Consider the following 22,955-nt stretch of genomic DNA (forward strand, 5'->3'; position numbering starts at 1 on the left):
CTGTGATTGGAGCCCCTCTCCTGGTGTCATTCCACACCATCTCTGACGCTAAGCTCCAGTCACACTCTAGTTCTAGAAAGAGCCAAACTTTCCAGCTTTCAAGCTTCTCATAAACCACCATCTCCACAGAAAGCAGAGAGAGACTGGTTTCCAGTGTGACCTCCAAACTTTAAATCACAGGACACTGAATTCTGCAGGCTTTAATTAGCAACTGAGCTGCTTTTCACTGAGGTAACTCTATGCAGTGCTGGCCTGGAACTGATTTACGACTTGTTTGAGATCTTCCAAGTAACACCAGCGATGCCAGCTAAAAAAGAGCGTATTTGATTGCTTATAGTGTGCTAAGTCCTTCAACGCTCAAAACTATCACCTGTGGGAAAGGCAAGGCTCCCATTCACAACTGAATCTTTAGGGGAGCTTCAGTTAACACGCCCAGAGTGAGACAGGATGTGAAGAAGTTTTTTTTCAGAGACAGACTGTTGTAGACCTCTACTCAGCATTGCTCTTACTCTTTTCTTCCCGCCCACAAACACAACGAAAAAATCCTGCAGGTAGCTCCGGGGATCCGAGGTTGGACCCCGTGCTCCACAGGATTCCGACCTCCAACGCCAGGGACAGGGAAGTAGAACAGGGGCATAGGTCCAGCACCAGGCACCTTTGAGGGAAGATGCAGCACAGGTGGCGGGGGCGGGCCAGCGGCTACTCACCTAGTGCTGGCTTTGCGGCCACCCTGGCACAGCGGCCGGGGCCTCCCCAGCGCGGGCCCGCACGCCGCGGAGAAGCCCCCGGGGAAACTCCCACGGGCCAGTCCGTAGGCACTGCCCAGGTAACGCAGCGAGGGGACCATCGCCTGCGACCCCTCCCCTGCCCTAGCCCCAGAGCGGCCACTAGAGCAAGACACTACAGGGGCCCGGCGCTTCTAGCCCCGCCTCCTACGCAGGGGCCAATGAGGCGCGTACCTTCGCCCCACGTGGGAGTGGCCGACGGTGACCAATGGGAGCGCGCGGCGGAGGGCGAAGGGCAGGCTGGCGCTGTCGTACACGCCTGGGACGCTCGCTTCCTCCCTCCCTCCGACGCTGTGAGTAGAGGAGCTAGGCCCGAGCGGGCGGGACTAGAGTAGTAGCGCCTAAGTTCTGCCCTTTTCCCTCTCCACTCGCTTGGCTTACAGAAAACCTGACCCGCCGAGTTGCGCGCCTTCGACCTTCATCGTCGAGGGGACGCGGGGCTGTGGGAGAAAATCAGGGCATGATTACGGTGAAAACTCGTTTGGGCTGGCCCAGCGGCCTCCCTTCCTGCCTGTCGGCCCGGTCCGGGGTCAGCAGGAGGCGTATTGCTGAGCCCCCGGCCCCCACTAAGCCGAGTGCCTCTTGAAGGGGCGCGCCCGTCCGGCCTTAGTCCTCGCTCTGGACCGAGGCGCTGTATCACGGCAACTCCTGATAGCCTGCGATCTTCTGGACTTATTTTCGTCAGATTCCTGGCGGTATCATTCATTCGGTTGTTTATCGGTCCTGTAGATACCGCCTAGAGGAACTAGACCCCACTAGGTCTCTGCCATCATTTAGCGATCTCTTTCCGTATCTTTACTACTGGGCCGACCTTCAGTTTAAACTATGCTGTGCGGGCCTGAGAACACCGACTCACCTGTACAGGTCCCATATCCCCCCGTTTCCTTGTCTGTAAAATAAGGGAGGTGGGCTATGTAATCTCTAAAATCGCTATTATTCTAAAATTATGTGATTATCACCGTGCCAGTTAACACCCGTTCTCTGTGCATAATGGCAGTTTTTAATTTTTAGGGTCAGAACAGCTGGACAGAAAAGTAGAATGATACAACTTAATTGCTGGAAAGACTTGCCCATTTGGATTTGGTTCCAGTCTTTAGGTAGCTTGGGGAGGTCACTTCACCTCTTTGCCTCAGACCCTCCCCTCCTCTGTGCACTAGGAGTAACCTGCGGTGTCTCCCTTATAGGACTGTTCGGATTAGGAGATGAGGCTCATCAGGTTTTAGCACAGTGAAGTATTCGGTAAATGACTGATTTTATTATGCTCAAATGGTTTTACCTCCCAGATAGTTGTACATATTTTGCTTTATTTGTGAAAACAATGTAGAATGTTACCTGCTTGTTCCATCACAATTTTTCTTTTTTGGAAAAGGGATTTTTAAATTTATTTTTAAAAATTTTGAGATAATTGTAGATTTCCATGCAGTTGTAAGGAACAATAGTGATTCTGTGTACTTTTTACTAAGTCTCCCTCAATGATAACTTTTTGCAAAAGTATAGTACATTACAACCAGGAAATCGACATTGACACATCCATTGATCTTACTTAGGTTTCACCAGTTTTACATGCATGTTTTAATCAGTCCTCCCAAGGACACAGTTGTTGATTTTGGAGAGACAGGAAGGGGGGCGGGGGAGAGAGAATAAGAGAGAAAAACATCAATGTGAGATAGAACCACTGATCAGTTGCATGAGGAGGGAACTGAACCTGTGACCTCTTGGTGCAGGGGAGGATGCTCCAACCAACCCATCCATACCGGCTGGGCAAGTTCTTTATAGTTTTTATCTGTGTGTAGGTTCTTGTACCCACCATCACAATCGAGTACAGTTCCATCACAAGAATCCCTCCACTGCCCCCTCCCCTTTTTTAAATTTATTGATTTTTAAGGAGAGAGGAAAAGAATATCAACTTATTGTTCCACTTATTTATGCTTGCTTTTTAAAAAAAGATTATTTATTTATTTTAGAGCAAGGGAAGGGAGGGGGGGAGAAACAGAAGAAGAGAAACATGGATGTGAGAGAGAAACATTGATTGGTTGCCTATCTTAAGCCTCCAATAGGAGACCTAGCCTGCCACCGAGGCGTGTGCCGTCATTGGAAGTGAACTGGGGACCTTTTCTTTTGTGGGACAACCCCCAACCCACTGAGCCACACCAGTCAGCGCTATTTATGCATTCATTGGTTAATTCTTGTATGTGCCCTGATGGGATCTAACCTGCAAGCGTTCCTATATATAAATCATACGTATCATCTGGATGATGTTCTAACCAACTGAGCTACCTGGCTAGGGCTCCTCTGTTGCCCTTTTATAGCTGCACTTTCCTACTGCAGGGCACCCCTTCCCCAATTGTTTTCCCTTTCTAAAATTTTGTCACTTCAGCGATTTTTTTTAACAGAACTATACAGTATGTAACTTTTTAGAATTAGCTGTTCTCACTCAGAGTAATCCCTTTAGATCCATCCCAACTGTGGCATGTATCCATGGTTCATTCCTTATTGGCAAATAGTATTTTATGGTACCACAGTATATTTAACCATTTGCCCATTGAAGGACATCTGAGTTTCCAGTTTTTAGCTATTTTGAATAAAATTGCTATTAACAGTAGTGTACAACTTTTTTGTGTGAATCTGTTTTTGTGTCCCTGGGATAAATGTCCAAAGCTCCGAATGCTGGGTCATATGACAAGTACACATTTAGTTTTGAAAGAAACTGCCAAACTGCTTTTCCAAAGTGGCTGTACCTTTAAACATTCCCACCAGCAATATCTGAGTAATCCAGTTTCTCCTCATCACCAGCATATGGGGGTATCACTATTTTTTATTTTAATCATTTTGATAGATACGTAGTGGAGATGGTTATTTTTCAGTTCGCACAGCATGTAGTTGATTTGTTACCAGGTTGAATGCAGAATTAGACACTTCCAGGGTCTGTGATCAGACTTTCATAGACCATAGTAACTTTTTTACTGCTCTGATTTTGAGCATGTGCCTCTTAGTTCAGCAGGTTGAAAGAATTTACAATACACATCCTCTTTTTACAATTATTTTCTGCTTACCCTCCCCTGGGATTGTACGTTAATGTGTTTCAATTAAGTAATTTCAAATCAAGAGCTAACCTTACATTTATATACTCTGTGGTGTCTTTGGCTAGAGACATTTGTGTCCAGGACACCACCCTCCTCGGCTGAGAATTCGTGTTCATCTTCCTCTGTGTCAGAACCTGTAAATGTTAGTTCAATAAATGCCATGTGGTATTGGCCTAGAAATGGCTTTTGGGACCTTTGCTTCCAGTTCTTAATGAATTGCTCTATCATATTTCACGACACTCTTCATGCCTCAGGAATAAAAATTGGCATCAATAATAGGTTATTTGAAGTGAAGTAGGTTGTAACTGGGGGTAGCAATCCCCCAATTCTGATAACCCTGTCTTCACAGTCCTTTTGACCACTAAGTTAGCCATCATTTTGAACAGCCCACAGAAGTATTATATTTAATATGTAAACAGAACTTCCACTTAAAAAAACCAAATATTGTTTTTATGCAAATGGCAACTCTCAATCACACCTACTCAGAAACACTCGTGTGTATCCTTTTGAGTCACACACAGGTCTGGCCTTTTCTAAGTCACAAACATAATTGCAACTTTTAGGAACATCAGTGACAAATTTGTGGCTCTAAGCCATGTTCTGATAGTAGGATTTTTTTTTAATGATTTTAATTCTTGAATTATTTATCACAGTAGTAATTTAGTAGTGGGTGGTTTTTTAATCCTCACCTAAGGATATGCTTATTGATTTGAGAGAGAGAAACATCGATCAGTTGCCTCCCATACCCATCCCTGCAGCCTTTTGGTGTACAGGACCACCCTCCAACAAACAGCTCCAGACAGGCAGTAGGTTATTTTTAACTTGCTTTTAACTGGTTTCTGTTAATTCATTAGAGTTAAATTCACCTACTTACCACTAGAGGTCTCCTCTTTCCCTATAGAAAGCATTCCCAGAGGTAGCTGATTGAAATCATCTGAAATTGCTAAAATCAAATAGCAAAGTTACAGTTAAGAATGTAAAAACCTACCAATCAATTTTTTACCTTTACTGCGAAATAAAAATTTGATTTTCATATTTAAATTATTTAAATAAGATACCTAATATTTTTAGAGGTCATAGCTGAAGTAGTAAATTTGACCTTTTCTTTAGGCTGAATTAGAAGGTAGGCCAAAATAAATCAAATGAAAGTACTTCAGATTTCACAGGTCACACAAATTTATCTGCTTAATAACAGTTTCTTTGGTTTTACATTTCTCCATGGAACTATATCAACCATTAAAGCCTATTAGTTAGCAAATATTTATTAAACTCTTGCATTAGGGGTATGACACTGTGCTAGGTGCTAAGCGAGATGGAGATGAATAAGGTGATCCTGATCTTCTTTTTGCTCTACACACTTTTCTTTTTTCTGCCTCACTGGACACTTAATCATCTTTTAAGAGCCATCCAAAAGAAAATGCTAATGTGAAGCCTTCCCCTCACTCTTTTAGGCTCTGACAGAACTTGTTCATACCTCTACCAAGAGATCATGTTGCATGTTATTTGTTTACATCTTCTGCCTTCTTCATTAGGCTATACATTTCTATGAGGACAGGAACCATGTCTTTGTCTCTTGTTTATTTTTTCTACCTTCCCATTGTATCTCTTGCACTAGGTATAGCAGACATCAATAAATGTTTATTGAATGAATGGACAGATGGATAAAAATCGTATTTGAATAAACCCTTGAGGTTGGGTAAGATTTCCACAGAGAGGATTGGGTGGGCAGGGAGTAATGATAAGTAAGTCACAGCCTGAGTTGAAGCTGGAAAGCCCAGACTTGTAAATGAGATTGACAGCCAATGGTGTTTATAGAGGAGGGCACAGGTGAAGGGAGCTTTAACAAAAAGCTGGAAAGAGCTGAGAGCGTGAAGTGATAGCAAGGTGGGGGTGCGTGTGGAGGTGGGGAGGTGAGAGGTTAACAGTAATGAAGGCCCAGTGATCGTGGAAAAGGGAGCGGGAGGGTAGGCGATGCCAGGTTCTGTCCTCAGACCTCCTCTCTCACTGTTCCACAACCTCAGCATCCTCAGTCACTTCCTCAGCTCTGAGATGGTTCCCACTCAGGCCTCTTTCTAGTCCTCTTTTTTTCGATGAGTTGAATAACCATCCAATGACTAAGGAAGGAGTCCTGAACTGGTAACAGACAGAACTACATTCAAGTTTCAGCACTGCCACCAATTAGCCATGAAACATTGGGCAAGTTCTTTTAAACACATGCATTTATTAAAGCCACACCTTGTTCTAGAAAGGATTTAGGGTGTCAGCAGGTTACTTAATATCAGGGCTTCAGTTTCCTTATCTCTGAATAATAGGTTTAGTCTAGGTGGTCTGAATTCTTTTCAGCAGTACCATTATGTGACTTAGATTCTAATCATTTGTTGGTCATCTCCTCTTAGAAGTTCAACACTTCATATTTAGAATATAAAAAGTGGGAAATAAAAAGAACCTGAACCCACAACCCTGTCCCTTCTGACATTGATTTCATAATGGCATCATCATCTTACCAGTGACTCAGGACCACAAGTTAGTGTCATCTTCAACTTCTCTGGCTCTTGCCCCTACATCTCATTTACTGAGTCATGTGGAATCCATTCGATAATGTCATTTTCATTCTTTCCCCACTTGGCCCTTTCCCATGCCCACATGTAGTTGAAGACCTTGTTAGCTGTCTTTCTATCCTGTTCTGTTGTTCGCAATCCTGACGTTGCTGTCTGAGTAATATTCCTGAAGCATATCTCTAGCAATGCCAGTGTTCGGTGCTAAAACCTCAGTGACTCCCAACCACATGCAGAAGACCGTCCAAATTCCCTGGCTGGTTATGCCAGACGCTTTTTGATGTGACTGTTTAAATTGTCTGTCTCCTCATTATCCCCATGTGCTAACCCAACTGAAATACAGCACGCCTTAAATGTCTCTGCCTCAGCTAACCTGACAGACCTTTGCCTGGTATCTGTATTTAAATCCTAGCCTGTTCTTATTTTAACTCTTTTAAAATATTGATGAGGTTCTATCCTGTATTTTAACTACTTGGTAAATTGTTCTAGCTCTCTCCATCCTGCCTTAACTTGTTAGCTCCTCAAAGGCAGAAACCAAACTCCATTTATCATTGTTTTTCCCCCACCTGGCACAGTCCTAGAGAAACTTGAATTGGCATAAATCAGATTGAGACCCAATGTAAAAATCAGTTTCTCAACTCATGGTTATAGATTTTTACAGCTGGAAATCATCTGAGCACCTCATCTCCTTTCACAAGTGAGAAAACCAAGGGTCAGAGAGGTGAAGTTGCTGCCCCAGGCTTTCCCTGCTGCCCTTCCACAGTTCTTTGTACTGTTCCTGGTGACACTATTTGCAGCCTCGTCACAGATCTGTTTCCATGTGTCCTCTTCCTCCCTGGAGGTCTTGACCTCCACACACTGCTCCCTAGGCAATTTAGTTTGCCATTTTCATACTGGAAATGGAGATCGGGAGTGGAGGTGATTTGTCAATATGTAGGTGCACTGCCTGAATGGACACCAGGGGGCAACCGCGCAGACAGACGCCAATGAGGATAGAACAATGAAACAGTGTGAAGGTTGGAAGGAACCATAGAGTTCCTCATTTCTTTTGCAGCAATAGAAACTGGGAAACTGAGACAGGAGTGACTTGCTCAGTGACTATTGAGAGGCAAGTGAATCATCAGCTTTCTTGGCGCAAGAGCATTGACTTTGAAGTTGTGAAGTGACTGTACATATGTGACTCCGATTGCTAGCTAATTACTGAATATTAATGCTGTTTTGTGTATCTAGAGTAAACGATGCTGTTTGGAAAAATTTCCTGGCAGTTATGTGGCTTAAAGAAACTCCCACGGTCATGTGACACCAGATACTTCTGGGGCTGGTTGAATGCAGTGTTTAATAAGTAAGTTACTCTCATTAAAGTGAAGAAACATGGGGATTGTTAGAGTTAGATGAGTTCCCATTAGCTATGTGATTATTTCTTGTGTTTCAAGTTGGTTTTTTGTACAGTGTATACAGTATGGTCCTCCTTTTGTTTAATAACAAAACACATACAAACATTGAATAAGGATGAAAAATAGAATACAAAATGTTAACATGCCTGGGTTGCAGGATTTCAGTGATTTTTTATCTTACTTGGACTATCCCTGCCTTTCAAGTTTTCTAAAATGAATATTTATTACTTTTATGATTAGAAAAGCTCAGTAAATGTAATTTTAGAATATTTTATTCTATGGCTTCTTAAAGGATCTAGTTAGCCTTTTGAATAGTATCAAGTGAACTCCAGTTTTTAAAAAGGTAATGAGTGGCATGCTTAGAAACATCATTTAGAAACTGGTGAGGCTGACCTCCTTGTTGCATTAACACCACTAACTAGAGAAAAAGTCATATATAGAAATTAATAAACATCACTTAAGATTAATTTGAACATAAGTTCAAAATTATTCCCTCTTCTACCATTAATAAAAACAATAACCAAGTGCATCATTCAATACATAGTTACTGAGTACCTCCTGGTGTCAAGCACTGTGCTGCATATAAATCAATGAAGACTCATGCCTGCCTGATAACTCACATAAAAATAACAAGCCTTGGCAGAGTTCACTTGGAAACAAAAATAAAAGCAGGAAAGGGAGCAGGTAGAGCCATTGTATGGGGGTTTTATTGTTTGTTTGTTTGTTTGCATGGGTCTCACTAATATACTTGTCTCTCTCCTTAGTCATTTGAAATGGAAAGTTATTGCTATTCTATGTTTCTGTTGGTGAATGTAGTTAAGAAGGTAATGATTATAGTAAAACCTAACTGCGTTTGTTCTCTTTCCAACAGAGTAGACTATGAACGCATCAGGGAGGCTGGCCCTGAAAGGGCGGCCTCCGAGTGGCTGCTTCGCTGTGGGGCCATGGTGCGCTACCATGGCCAGGAGAGGTGGCAGAAGGACTACAACAACCTCCCAACGGGCCCTCTGGACAAATACAAGATCCAGGCCATTGATGCCACTGACTCTTGTATCATGAATATTGGATTTGATTACATGGGTAACTACCCTATCATTTGCTTATGAGAAATGCAGGTGATTTTACAGTGACCTTTTGTTTCTTAATATTATAGATGTGTCCTTTTTGCCTTTTCAATATAATCCAGTTTGTTTCTTCCTATGTATAGTATTTATTTTTGAACTAAATAGAGGTTACAAACACCTTCCTCTCCTTTCTCCCCTTACTAAGCTTGTCTCTACATAACTTTATTCTGTAGTTTATTGACTTAAAATTCAAACTTTTGTCATTGAAAAAGCCTCAATATGTAGATATGTTTATGTGAACTAAAATTATATTCACATAGCTTCTGGCTGGGCAGACATTTCTTCCCTCAGTGCATGGTTGTCTGACAGCAGTATGGTCCTATCAGCAGTATAGTGAATACCCTCTATAGTTAATAAGGTGACCAATCATTCCAGTTTTCCTGGGACTAAGAGGTTTCCCAGGACATAGGACTTTCAATTCTAAAATCAGAACAGTCCTGGGAAACCTGGGATAGTAGGTTATTTTAATGGCAAAGCAGAATCTTAAACTGCACTTTTTCCCCCTAGAGGGCCTAAAGCATGTTGAAAAAATAAGGCTTTGCAAGTGCCATTACATCGAGGATGGCTGTTTGGAGAGAATTGGTCAATTTGAAAATTTACAAAAAAGTTTGTTGGAAATGGAAATAATTTCATGTGGGAATGTCACAGACAAAGGCATCATTGCTTTGCGTCACTTAAGGTAGGTGATCAGTGCCAAAATGGAAACTTGATAGTGATGCTAAGGTGAAAAATCAGAATTTAAAACAGTTGAGGGGTAGTATCTTGTTTTAGTTCTGAAATGAGAAAATGACTTAACTTTCATCTGTAATACTTTAAAACAGTTGAAATCATCAACCTTAATGCATTATGGTTTTATTGCATATTTAGGGAGCATCTTTTTTTAAAAAATTAAGTCTGTGTAAAGCACCTAGCATCGTGCCTACTGCAGTAAGCTCTCAATAAGCATTAGCTATTATCCTTCCTCTCCATCTTTTAAAGCAATTTTCCCCAAGTTCTGCCAATAATCTATCACAGGAAGTATGAGAAATTTTAAACATTAGAACCATAAGTACTAGATTGTTTGTTTCTTACATTGGTTGAGGCTTCAAGGCTTCCTTTTGAATTCCTTTAACAACTTTTCTAATTTGTTTCCCTTTCTAGGTTAAGGTTCATATTTTATATCTCACATGTGAAGGTGTTTTATGCCGTAAAATACATATAGTATTTGGAAAGATTCAGCTAGAATTATTGGTTTAATTCAGAACTAAGATACACATTCAGTGTGTAACTTTTTTCTAAAAGTGAATAAATTGAGTTTAGTTTTAATGCTGTAAGAGTAAAAGCCAAATTGAAGTAACTTCTTTTTTTTTCTCTTTTACAGAAACCTCAAGTATTTGTTTTTATGTGATCTTCCTGGAATAAGAAATAAAGAAAACCTTGTCCAAGCCTTTAAGACAACACTACCTTCTCTGGAACTAAAATTAGACTTGAAGTGAAAATAATAATAATAAAAAATAAGTGCCTTATTCAATATAAAGTATCATTTAAAATTGTTGATCCCAAATATAGCGAATATTATGTAATCATCAGTAGACCTATCAGGATATCATCTCATATTTTAAAAGCAGAAAGTCCATCATGTAGAAAATAAATATTCAGACAAGACTCCCTAAAGTTACTAATTTGGAAGTGGTGCAAACCAGGTAGCATTTTAATCTTAATATACCCCTCATTTTATATAGATACCTGTACAGATAACTCTGATTTAGATACTGACTTGAGTTTTTTCAAGTTATTTACATGTACAACACAGATATTCCTTATTGTATTTTGACAGTAATTTATGTTAAATTTTGGCTTAAAGATATTGAAGCATGTTACTATAAATGTACAACTATGAAAAATTGAAAGTGATTCATTGATGAAGTCAATTATGCAAAGTAACCAGTGGTTACTGAGGCATTCGTATTGCTTCCCAGGGTTTGCATGCCTTTCTCATGATCCTGCATTCCTGTTTTTTATAATATCATCCTTTCTCTGAATGACTAGTTTCTGGCTAATTTGCCTATTTGGTAAGTTTAGTCTGGTGTTTTATTAAAAGTAGACATAAATAGTTGGCTGAAGTCAAATAGTTTTGCTGATTGCAGTAAAACAGAGGAAATAAACATGAAGACCAGTACAACTGTACTTGCTTTTTGCTTAAATTTAATTTTTAAATTAAATTTTAAAAATGCTTTAAACAGAAAATTTTAACATGTCAATTAGAAACTGATTTTTATTCCCCCCTATTTGTTTGATACTATTCCCTATGAGCTCAAGGGACATCATGAAGGAATATAAACAAAAAATTCAATGCCTAGAAAGCAGTGATAAAGAATATCATTAAATAAAACATGTCTTTATCTTTACCCGAAATGGCTCTGATTCTATTATTGTTATATGCCGATTTCTTTGTGGATTTCTGTATGTTTGGTTTAAATATTAAGCTGTTGAATATGACTTCGGAAATAAACATTTTCTATGATACAGCATTCTGGTAAATAAATGAATCTTAATTGCGCTTAGAAACCAGCTTATGTAAATACACATACCATAAATTATACACTATATACTATTATAATATTTACTAATATAATTACCACTGTCATTTTTTAAGAATCAGAAAATAATAAATTTTTTAAAAAGACAAGGATATAGAACAGTCTCATGTGAAACAATAGATATTCTATGTGAAAAAAGGTTGCAGATATGGTTAAGTTAAACATAAGCATACATTTACTAGAACTCATTAGAGAAAACAAGCACATCTGTCTCAGGTTTGTTTGATTGCTGTGTAATGAGGCAACTGATTAACCACAGTTTAGTCTGGAGCTACTTTCTATTCTGAATGGTATTCTGTAAAACAAATAAATTAGGCAGTTACAGTCACCTGCCTTGTCAAGTGCATTGTTTTGGGTTAAGGAAAAGAAGAAACACAAAATGTAAACTATGCACAGAAGTTGGATATCCTTCCTTGTCATTTGATGCAAGACTTCAAAGCAAGAATTAGATAATACTAGGATTAGTGATTAACTTACTATCAGACCTATGCAAGAAGCTACATACATCAGGAAGACTTTGGATATCATTAAACTGGCTGGGGTAGCCAAACTGATTAACAGTTGCCAGAATTTGGTGCATTACTTAGCTGTTAGTGAATAAGGTCAAATACTCTCATGAAGAAAATTAGTACAGCAGTAAACTGAGGGTGCATAAGAAATGTTTTGAAGATATAGTAAAATATAACTTCAAAAACCATGGCTGAGAACTACTAGGAAATAGTAGCAGCACATCAACCAAAAATGGCTTTGAGTTATAAGAAAAGACACGGATTTTATATTGCCCTTGTGTCCTAGTGACGAGGAAGAAGCTGTTTGAATAGGAGCAACAGGCCAAATCAGAGCTAATTATGTCATTTTAAGTATCACTGTGCATTTTAAGTATCACTGTGCAAAATTAGGAATCCTCAATATCATTTTGGACTACAGTTTTATTACTAGTTGTTAGAATAGTATGTATATACACACACATAAAATAAATGTGCATGTGTGTGTATACACACACACACACAGTGTAAAAAGATATTTCAGGGAAAACAGTTTACAACCTAAGGTCTCTAATGACCAAGTAAAAGCTCACAAGCAATTTCTTACAAAATCCAGGTCACTATAGTCCTGCCTATGGGTCTGACTTCAAGTCTTAGACTAAGCTGGAGAGAATGAAGTACTAATTACTTTTAGGCTGTCAGGCTCAGTTCCTGCCAAACCCATAGGTTTTGGTCTACCCCTTGCACCTTGGTCAGCTGTCAATCTTCATGCCGTTGTTTGCAAAGGAATTGAGTGAACAAATGTAGATGGAATATAGTAATCCATCTTGCTGCAAAAACGACTAAGATGCATCCTTTACTAAACGGAAAGACAAAAGTATATGTGAGAAATGTCTATAAACATATCATTGGATATATAAACATGTGAGTTTTTTATGATAGTACATGATTTTAAGTATTTTGAATAACTTAAATATTTCAAAAAGTTTTAAAATTTAAGAACTAAGAGCATGCAGGAAATGGAATTTTAAATATTTTGATTTCAAGAACTTACACCCTTCTTAAATATGATGGTGAAACAATCTAAAAAGACTGGAGATAGGACTCAAGGCAATAGAGATCTGAGGAAACGGGCATTGTGTAATCCATTTTTCACTTGTTGCATATGGTACAATGGAAGCATAAACCTTTTTTACATCTTTAGTTTTGCCAGAGGAACAGGAAGTAGATACTATTTCTATATCTGTCCATAAGTCCAGCTACTTAGATACAACAAAAACACAAGTGGGAATCCAAATAAGTTTTCCCCTTCTGTTGCAGGCAGCATCACCAAGCATGGAGGACTGCTTCTGAAATTTCTCTTCATATCTTGCCAAGTTGTCTCTCCCAGTTAGTTACTTATGTTTTCTCAACATTGGAATGGTTTTCAATCAAATGTATGGGTTTTTTTTTCTTTTGAGTTATTGATCAGTTCTTTTTTTATCCAAGCTTCTTAAATGTTTGGAAAGTGGTAGTTAAGTTTCTTCGGATTATAGCAGTACTTCTTATTATCCAAAGCTGGAAGGATGCTGCTGTTAGTCAGCTGAGGTAGATACTGCAACTGAAAATACAAGGCACAGAATTAGGTTTAATGCCATGTACTTTTTTCATTGTTGGTAACATGTCACAAAAGAGGTAAATAAGTTAAATTTTCAGCACAGAAATACTTTTTCTGCACTGAATCCAGAACCTGAGAGAGGACAAAATGTTTACATTTGGTCTCTGCTTTTCCTTTTAGAGGTTTATTTCCTATTAAGAATAAAAACATGCACATTAAGGAAAATTTAGAGAATATAAAAAGGAAAAGTCTACATGTTAACATTATTGGAAAAAAGCATATATTCACAAGAGCGAGGCATACGTTCACAGGATCATTTGAGCCAATGCCTTGTTTTACAGCAAAGAAAACTGGTATCTGGAGCACTTAGGCAATTTGCTCACTTTCTCCTCAGTTAAAAAAAGACAAAACTGTCTCCTTCATGCTGCCAGAAAATGCTTGAATTTATTGTAAATGTCATGTGAAAACAAGGAGAACACACACATCTACTTTTTTATTGTACTATACGACTGTAGATATCTGAAAAGCAGGGTTTTTTTTTAATTTTAAATTACAGTTGAATCCTTCAGTAATTACAAGCAATACACAAATTAGCAGGATTCCCATATTTTTTTCAAATAAAAATATTTCCATCAAGACCCTTTACTCTTGAACACAAAGAAACGGCAAGATAAGGTGTAACTCTGAAGCGGGAGTCTATTTCCAACCTGCTTTGCTACCTGGATCATATATGACAGAGACTAAAATAAAAGCATTCTTCATTTTGAAACTGACCTATCTTAGGGTCCTGAAGTTCTTGTGGTACCTGTTCCTAATGGTCAGGATACCCTCTTCCCTCCTCTAAACCTCACACACACCACCAGATACTACTGAACATGCTGTACAGTGGAGGCTGCAAAGGGGAAGTCTAAGCTAAGGCAAGATAATTTAAGCTAAGGGGTATCTAGACAGTTTCAGAAGTGACCAGGAGCAGCCAGCTCATCTTAGTTGTCATTCCCAACTACAGTCCATTCTAAATTGTTACAGCTTCTGGCTTATGACAAGACACTTATTGTAAGGCCATTTTGCCACTTTACACCAATCATGAAGCTTCACAGGCTCTCAGGGTGCTGTTTTGGAGGCAATTCTTTGGTTAAATGTGCTGTTCTGCTGCTATCCCGGAAGGCACTCATCACTGCTTTTACCCAAGTCAACTCTGGTGATTAAAGGATCAGGAGGGAAAACAGTTCCTTTGAGGGGAAACCTGGAATGTCAATTAATACTGAAGGTAAACAAGATGACAGAGAGCTACTAGGATGAATCTGGGTTCATTTTCCAAAGCACAAAAAGCATACTCTGCTGGACTGACAGTGGGTACTTGGCCGAGACCTGCGCTCAAGCACACCAAAAATCCCGGCCCTTGTGTGGCAGCTGGGAACTGCAGGGCAAGAACATCTTTCGGATTCAGGGAAAAGGGGCCTTGGGAGGCAGCTGTCTAGGGGGCCCTGGTTGGTAAATCATGGGACCAGTGTCCTGGGGCAGGAATGAGGTCCTGGAGCTGCAAGCCGCGATTGCCACCACAAGTGTAGATTCAGACCCTCTTGACTAGGTGGCAGATAGATCATTTGACATTGCAACCTTGGATGCTTTTGTAAAGCCATGCCCCATTCTTACCCCAGGCAAGTGCTTTCGGTTCTGCCTCAGGGCCTTCCTTGCTGGTTTGTCGTGATCTTTTGCCAAATTCCCTTTTTCTCTGATGCTGTCAAAATATGGGTGCTGCAACAACTGTTCACACGTCAGTCTCTCAGCAGGATTCATGTGCAGACAGCCCTAAAAGAAGGAAAAATTCCACCTTCCTTTAAAAATAATACGAATGTATTAATGTCATTTTTTATATTTGTAAGATTAAACTTATAGTTTGATCAGTTGGGAACAAGATAGAGGGAAAAGGGGAGGAAACACCCAATCATGGTTTTAGTTCCTTCCATGATGATTCCTAAATGAGGAGCCACAGAATAAATAAATAGTTTCTGGAAATAGTAAGAAAAAATCATTTTTCCCACCTTGTTCTCTTCTTGAGGCAGTTGTTACTCTGACCTCAGTGTCTAGCTTGAATTATCCACTTAGCCTCTTTGGTCCCTTGCATATATTTTGTGAAAACTAGGTTGATTTTTTTTTCACTTCAAAAATAATGCCAACACATGGTAAAAATAAAGTGCATACAAGATTCAGCAAAGTCTCTCAACCACTCTAGTTTTTCCATTCCCCCTTCTAAAATCAAAATTTTTTTTAAATTCTTTCAGAAATAGTCTATGCATTACAAGCATACATGTGTCTGCATGGAAGGAGAGGCATAGTATACATCCTTTTGTATAACACCATTTTAACTATTTGTTTTGCCAGGGAGCTTTCCATAGGGCTCATCCTGGATATATTACATCTCGTGACCCCATACCCCAAGGAACTGTCTCACGTTTTAAATTATGTTATAAATACATCAGTAAATGTAGTCAATACTTTTTGAAATGGGTGGGACATTGACAGTAACTTGCAAATATTTTAACAGCTCCTCATCCACATAAGGCCTAGATATTCTTGAAAATGTGTATGTATATAAATTTTAAAATCAAAACCTACTTCAAGTATACCAGGGAGATGGCTCTTTAAAAGGATCCTATGGCTATCATTTTTTGAAGAAAAAGATCTTTTTTAAAATAAACCACTCCTCTGTAATTTCTATTTTGTGTAAATTTAGAAGTCAAATACAATGTTAGGTTTATTTAAAGTGAAAAACACTTACAGATGTTTGTACTGTAGTAGAATGTGACCCATTTTAAAAACTGAAAACATGTATACTTTTCAAAGGAGAAGAATTCTAAAAGGAACACCTTTCAATCAGTGGATTCCCCAATGACAACAGCTGCTGGAAAAGCCATGATTTTACCTTCAAGAGCCCCAGGGCAGGATAAGAGATGTTTGGAAATTTTAATTCAAGTGGTTCCTGTTTAAAAAAGAAAAGAAAGAAAGAAAGAAAGAAAAGGGGGTTTTACTTACAGCATGTATTCCAGTAAGAGGTTACTTCAGATTGCATTTCTTCTGAGTGAGAGCAGCATCTTCCTGGCACCTTCCTTGCCTCCTCCACCCTCTGCCCACCATACCGCTCACCCGCAACAGCCTCCCTCTGCCTGTTTCACCAGCCCTTCTCTCCCCACCTCCAGATTGCTTTTCCAAATCTTCTTCCGAGCCACTCCCTTCACTTTCTGAATAACTGATGCAGGTAGCAAATTATGAGAAAACACTAGTGAAACAAACAAACAAGCAAATTCATTGAGCAATTGTTACTTCCTTTTTTTCCTGCCTCAGTTTATATAACTTGCCTTGCCTCAGAATAATTTTTGGCACTAATATTGGCTTTTTATATAAAGGGGCCCAATTTTGCATTTATTGACATTCACAAAAACAGAGCTTCAAAATAGATTTTTTTTTCATTACCCACGTGAACAGATGCTTCTTGGTTTTCTAAAATGAACACTGTTGTCTTCTCCCACAAGAACCTGCTGTTTCCCTGATCATCCTACTGTTTAAAGAGTCTCCCAAGCAGATAGTCTTCAAACTCCCTTTGGCCCTGTACGACTTATTTTGTTCCAGTCACATGCTAGAGACAATGAGAGATAACAAACACGATAAAGTGGAAGAAATGCCCAATGCCAGACAAACAGATAAGCCAGTGAAAGGGATACACCACAGATGAACAGGCTAATCAGAGAGGGGAGCTGGGAAAATAAGAGCCAGCCAAGCTGAGTAAAATAAACGGCCAGCTGTGTTGAGTGTACAACGATGGCAGTGTGTGAGCTGGGGTCTGGAGTGGCTGGCCCGGCTCAGCAAAAGAAACGCCACCCCTGGCACTGCAAGCACAGTGCTGTTTTAAAGAGGGAACCAGACAAAAACAACCAATTCCCAGGTGTGTACTTATTAATCTTTGATAAGAGTAAGAGACCAGAGCCTCCGTTTTGGAATTCCCTACCAGATACAGGGAGGGGAAAAAAAAAATCCTTAAGCAGATTTGTATTAGCCCTTGAGAGTAGCGCCCTCTCGCCCCCTGCCCTCCACAGCCAGAGCTTAAGTCAGCGTTTTTAACTGGTGGGCCACAAGAATTTTTAAAACATGAAATAGCTACTTAGTCAGGGGCACTGACCTCTTTTTCTTTCGAATGTCAAATAAAAAAAATGACAACAGCCAACACAATGCTAGACACCCAGTGTGAATAAATCAAAATAAACCTATATTCTGTCTGATCAGCAAAAAATACATTTTTCAGTGTGCTGCAGAATTTTAGTTTTAGTTTGTGTGTGCCATGAGATGAAAAAGGTTGAAAATTGCTGGCTTAAATATTTCTCTTGCTATTTCTGTGTGTTGCCTCTGAGCTCGGCTGGGAATTGATAGGACATTGCTGACACTGGGCCCTGCTGTCTCAGCAGCAGGGCGTGGGGTGAGGCTGGTGGGTCGGCCGCGATACAATGGGCCCATCCTGCCGGCTTAGCCAGTTTTCCCAGCCCCAGAAGCAAGCAGGCCTCCCTCCAGCAAGGTTACTGACCAGCAGAGGGACTCAAACACAGATGTTGAACCAGCACATCCCCTTCACTGCTGCTTCCTGTGTTTCTGTCAACAGGAAATCCCCTGCAGAACCACCTCTGGGACACCATGGGAAGCTTTTACATTTATGAAACCTGGACTGTTTCTGAGGCTTCACCAGTACACAAGCAAACAGGAAATCCTAAGGGATATTTAGTGTGGAACTGGGAATGTCCAGGTCACTAGGGAGCCAGCTGGGTCACCTCCCATATGCCAGGTGTCATTCCTACTTCTCTGTCCCAGCATGCTCCCAGCACGACCCACTTTTCCCCTTGCTAGCGGTGGCAGGAATGGGAAGAGGAAGTGTTCTCTGCGAGGCAAGCCAAGGGGCTGAGGGAACAGACAGCGCAAATGGCACTTGACAGAACCCCGACGTGGAAACTGAGCAACTGGAGGGTTAGTTTCGATTTGAAAGTACCTTTCTTAGACAGTAGAAACTCAGACAAACTTTAACTGTGCTCTGAAATGTTTTTGATTATTATACAAGCCCATTAGAAGACATAAAAAATATTGAAAAACCATAAAGAAAAGAAAAAAATTACCCCACCACAAGAGATATACCCTATTAATATTGTTGTATCTATATGCAGCCATTTATCTCACAAATGTAAAAAGCTTTGCATGATTTTTCAAAGGCTGTCATATTATTTTATACTTATATATAAATATATACATTGTGTAGCAAATATTTATTACAATTATGTCAAATTATATATACTGTTTTATAAGCATTTTTTCATTTGGCAATATGTTGTGAATTTTTTTTCAAGTGAATACATAAAAATATTTTTACTGGCTCTGTGGTATTTCTATGGTAAGGATATACCGTAAGTTATTTAATCCTCTACTGAGGGACAAAAAAGGAAATGATTTCTATTAAAGAATGTTACATCTTTATGCCTTTCATTGGAATAAATTCTTCAAAGTGGACTAAGGACATGCATATTTTTAATTTTTCCGTTGTTTTTAGAATGAGTACGTTCCCCACATTGAGCACAGAGCGCAGGCCCCCGAGTGAGGCTGGCCGTGCAAGGTCATTCCCGTTCCCCTCATGGTCTGGGCAGTGAGGGCACAGCAGAGCAGGGGATTTGGACAATGCTGGATTTTCCTGGATGAGTCATTGTCTGAAGTTGATTGGCTCTGAGCTTCAACTGCTGAAATGATGAAGGGCCGGTGAGCGCAGGGCAGGCACTCTGCATTCCTGTCCCTCATGCTCACTAACCACCACTAGCTAGGTTTTGGTAGTTACTCACTTGCCTGAGTCCCAATTTTTTTTTTTTTCCCACCCTTAGAGTGACCTTCCAGGGCAGACTGGGCCATAGGGCTCAAGAAAGTAACTACCAAAATGTAGTTAGCCTCTCCCTGTTTAAATAGGATGATCACCACTTAAATACTCTGTTAACCTCCGCTCTCGCATGCAGGATTCTTTCCAAAATGGGTCACTCACCATATCTTCAGGGTCTGGAATTTTCACCCCACTGAAGTACTGATTGGTGCTAAACACTTGCTGGTGCCTAGGAATGAGATCTCCTTTGGAGAGAAGAAAGAGGAAGTAACATGAGATGGGTTAGCAAGCACTAACCTGTGGTGTCCCTTTTTCTGGTTCTGTGTCTGCCTGTGCCTGCAACCTACGAAGGCTACAGTCTACTCTCCAATCAGAGGGAGAGGCATTGAGGCAGCGTCAACAACCTGCACTGAGGTCTACATTGCACGAAGCGCAGTGAGGCACAGAGGAGGCACGCACAGAAACGGAGGACTACAAGGTTCTTACCCCTCAAGGCTCAGAGTGTGCTTACGTAATCCAAACCAAACAACTCAGAAGCACATACACAGATCAAATAAACCCCTCGTTTTTATTAGCAAAAGTACAACTACACATCAAAATCATGTTAACTGAATGAATCCTGATGGGTTAAGATAAAAGTGTATTATTGGCCTAAGATTAGCACAGTACCTAACATTTAACAAGCATTCAAAAAATATTTTAGGAAGGAGAGAAGGAAGGAAGGAAGGAAGGGGAAAAGGAGGTGAAGGAAGGAGAAATGAGGGAGGGAGGGAGAGAGAAAGGGGGAGGGAGAAAGGGGACCCTTGGAAGATGTAACTAGAAGGAATACATTTCTAACCTGGAACCACTTTGTTTTCTTGTTTCACCAAGTAGCGGTCACCTGAAAATCCTGTTTTATCCACTGTTTAACAGTACTGACAATGTGAAGCGACAAAACAAAAGGAGCATTTCTATATTCTGGGGATTATGTGAGGCTCACTCTGCCCACATTTCAACCAAATCAGCTAGAATTGCCCTCACGCAAAATTCTAGGGATTGTACACTTAAAGAGGAATTTTGTTCAGAGAATGCAAGGAGATACTCAGAAAAGGGCACCCCCGAGGCACACCCAGGACCACTTCCCAGAGCACAGTGAGCAAAAAACCCTCCAAATCAGGCCTCCAGAATTGCTGCTATTGGACTGGGCTAGAGTTCCTACCCCAGGGTATCAAGTTGTCTAATTTTATCAATTTGGTTTGGAAATTTATCTCTCACTCAAATCCAAAAGCTGCTGTCCCACCCCATTTTGCACAAGCAGCTAAAAAATACTCTCTAATACCTTACCCCAGACCTCTGAGCTTCAGCCTGGGAACAGTGCCCGTACCTTAATAACCTTCTTCCATCAGAGTTGGGGGGGCATGGAGAGGGTGTCCTAAAATGACCAGAGGAGACACAGCCAAGGAAGGATCAGTGCCCCTGCAAGGGTTCCCAGGTCTCTTACTTGTCACTCAACAACAGCCATCAGCAACTATTTACTGCCTACCGTGTGCAGACACTGGTGGAGGGCAGACAGAAATAAAAGACACGACATCACCCTCAGGCAATTTACAGTATATTTGGGGAGATAGTAAAAGCCCGGGTGACAGCAGGGGCTGCAAGTTTTTGGAAGAGGACAGTTCTCTTTAAATTGGGATACTACTCAGGGAAGTAGTAGCTAAACTCCCCGACTTTTGAAGAGGACAATCACTGCTTATAGGTCTTTTCATCTGTCCCTCTCCTCTCTCTTCTCCTCCCCTCTGCGCCTCCACCCCAAGAGGGGAAAGAAAAGAAGTGGCTTTGGGGTGAGAAAGCACGACAAGAAGAGGGACATTAGAGGAGTGACTTTCTTCCTGACACACAGGAGGTTGAGAATCTTTCTCTATAGGGTCTGAATAATCCAAGTTAGCCTGGCAGGCTGGGGTCAAGGACAACAAACAAATGAGTTACCACATCATCGTCAATGAAATAATTTCGTCAGCGTCCTCTAAACTGCTAAGCCCTTGTAGAAATATATGTGTGTATTGTTGCTACAATCATGATTCAGAGTTTAACTTGATCCAAACAAATGCCAAAAGAGAGAATTGTGTCCTTTTGGACAATTAATACATAGTCAAAACTGTGGATTCTTTTTATTAAGACAAACGTGGACACCCTCAATGGGATCATTTAAATGAGACATTGAGAGTGTCCCTCCTCCACAACTGTAAAGGGCAGTAGGTGGGACTAGGAGCTTGGCTCTGCTCTGCACTGATGTGAGTAAAACTACCCCGTTTTCCAAAAGGCGGGACAGAGGTACCGCTTACCCAAGGTTTTCCTGATCAGGTAGAGCTGATCCACATCGGATTTTCCTGGCCACAGAGGCACCCCTGACAGCAGCTCAGCAAAGACACAGCCGATTGCCCAAACATCTACTGGGGGGCCATACTGCATGTCCCCCACCAACAGCTCCGGGGAGCGGTACCACCGGGTAGCCACGTAGTCCGTGTAGTAGTCACTCGGTCCAGCTGGCCAGGGATGGGACATGGGAAACAGAGAGAGCAGTGGAAGCGTGAGATCAAAACTGGGAGGGCAGAGACCTAAGACATCCAGCTTGTGCCCCAGCTGTGGCTTTTCTAAATCAGTGGCTCTCAGTACTACTTGTACATTAAAATCACTTAGAATATTGAATTTTTCAAAGTACTGATGCTTGGGCCCCACCCTAGTCCAATTAAACCACAGTCCCTGGGCGAGGTGGATCCATATAGTTTTTACAGTTACAGTTCCCCATATGAGTCTAAACTGCAGCCACAGTTGAAAAACGCCTTTTTCTAAAATAGTACTTTGGTACTATTTTAGTATCCAAAAAATGGTAGAAACCAGGAGGGTAACATATTTTTTTAATAACCACTTTGCTGCAGTATAATTTCCATATAGCATACAATTTTTAAACCACTGTATGTGTCTACATGTTTTCAGTAACTACATAATAATTTGTAGCAAGCTTAGGACCTAAATATACAGGAACTAGCTTTCTATAGCATTTAATATATAAAGGATCTTTCCACCTTTTATACTTAAGAGAAGCTTCAATACTCACTCAAAAGCCGAGCAAATCCAAAGTCACAAAGCTTAATCACTGAATGTTTTGTGATCAGGATATTTTCTGGCTTCACATCTCTATGTATGCACTAGTCACAGAAATAGAACCAAAATAGATTATTAAAGAGAAACTATAATATATGGGATAAATAAAACACATGAATAATTAGCAAATCATTGAGAAGTCATTTGAACCTCTCACTGGTCTTTTGGATAATAAGCTGCAAAGTCCCAAAATTTGCAAAAGAGCAGCATGAAATAAATTTAGTGTCCTACCTGTCATAGCCTGTATCATTCCAAATTCCTGAAGGGGACAAAAGGACCAACAAGGACAGCCAGGTAAATTTACATTTTAGTTAAA

General features: G+C 40.4%; 1 protein-coding gene and 1 pseudogene across 2 annotated transcripts in view; one reads left to right on the plus strand and one right to left on the minus strand.

Annotated features, from left to right (window-relative positions):
* Nucleotides 1–946: 946 nt before the first annotated feature.
* On the plus strand, nt 947–10,457 carry LOC129066051 (ATP synthase subunit s, mitochondrial-like; annotated as a pseudogene).
* A 2,144-nt stretch (nt 10,458–12,601) lies between these two features.
* Nucleotides 12,602–22,955, minus strand: part of LOC129066050 (cyclin-dependent kinase-like 1) — a 40,187-nt gene continuing 29,833 nt past the window's right edge. Inside the window, exons 4-9 of one of the 2 annotated variants that reach the window (XM_054567590.1) lie at nt 22,593–22,683; nt 21,820–22,020; nt 19,661–19,743; nt 16,526–16,582; nt 15,256–15,411; nt 12,602–13,605 (exon numbers count right to left, since the gene is read on the minus strand). In XM_054567590.1, coding sequence (XP_054423565.1) covers nt 13,498–13,605; nt 15,256–15,411; nt 16,526–16,582; nt 19,661–19,743; nt 21,820–22,020; nt 22,593–22,683 — 696 coding nt within the window. In that variant the 3' untranslated portion in view covers nt 12,602–13,497. The remainder of the gene's footprint in view (nt 13,606–15,255; nt 15,412–16,525; nt 16,583–19,660; nt 19,744–21,819; nt 22,021–22,592; nt 22,684–22,955) is intronic. The other variant, XM_054567592.1, reaches the window with a different exon arrangement.

Source organism: Pteronotus mesoamericanus, unplaced genomic scaffold (assembly GCF_021234165.1).
Source record: "Pteronotus mesoamericanus isolate MK-2021 breed Mesoamerican mustached bat unplaced genomic scaffold, CSHL_Meso_final contig_182, whole genome shotgun sequence".
NCBI lineage: Eukaryota > Metazoa > Chordata > Mammalia > Chiroptera > Mormoopidae > Pteronotus > Pteronotus mesoamericanus.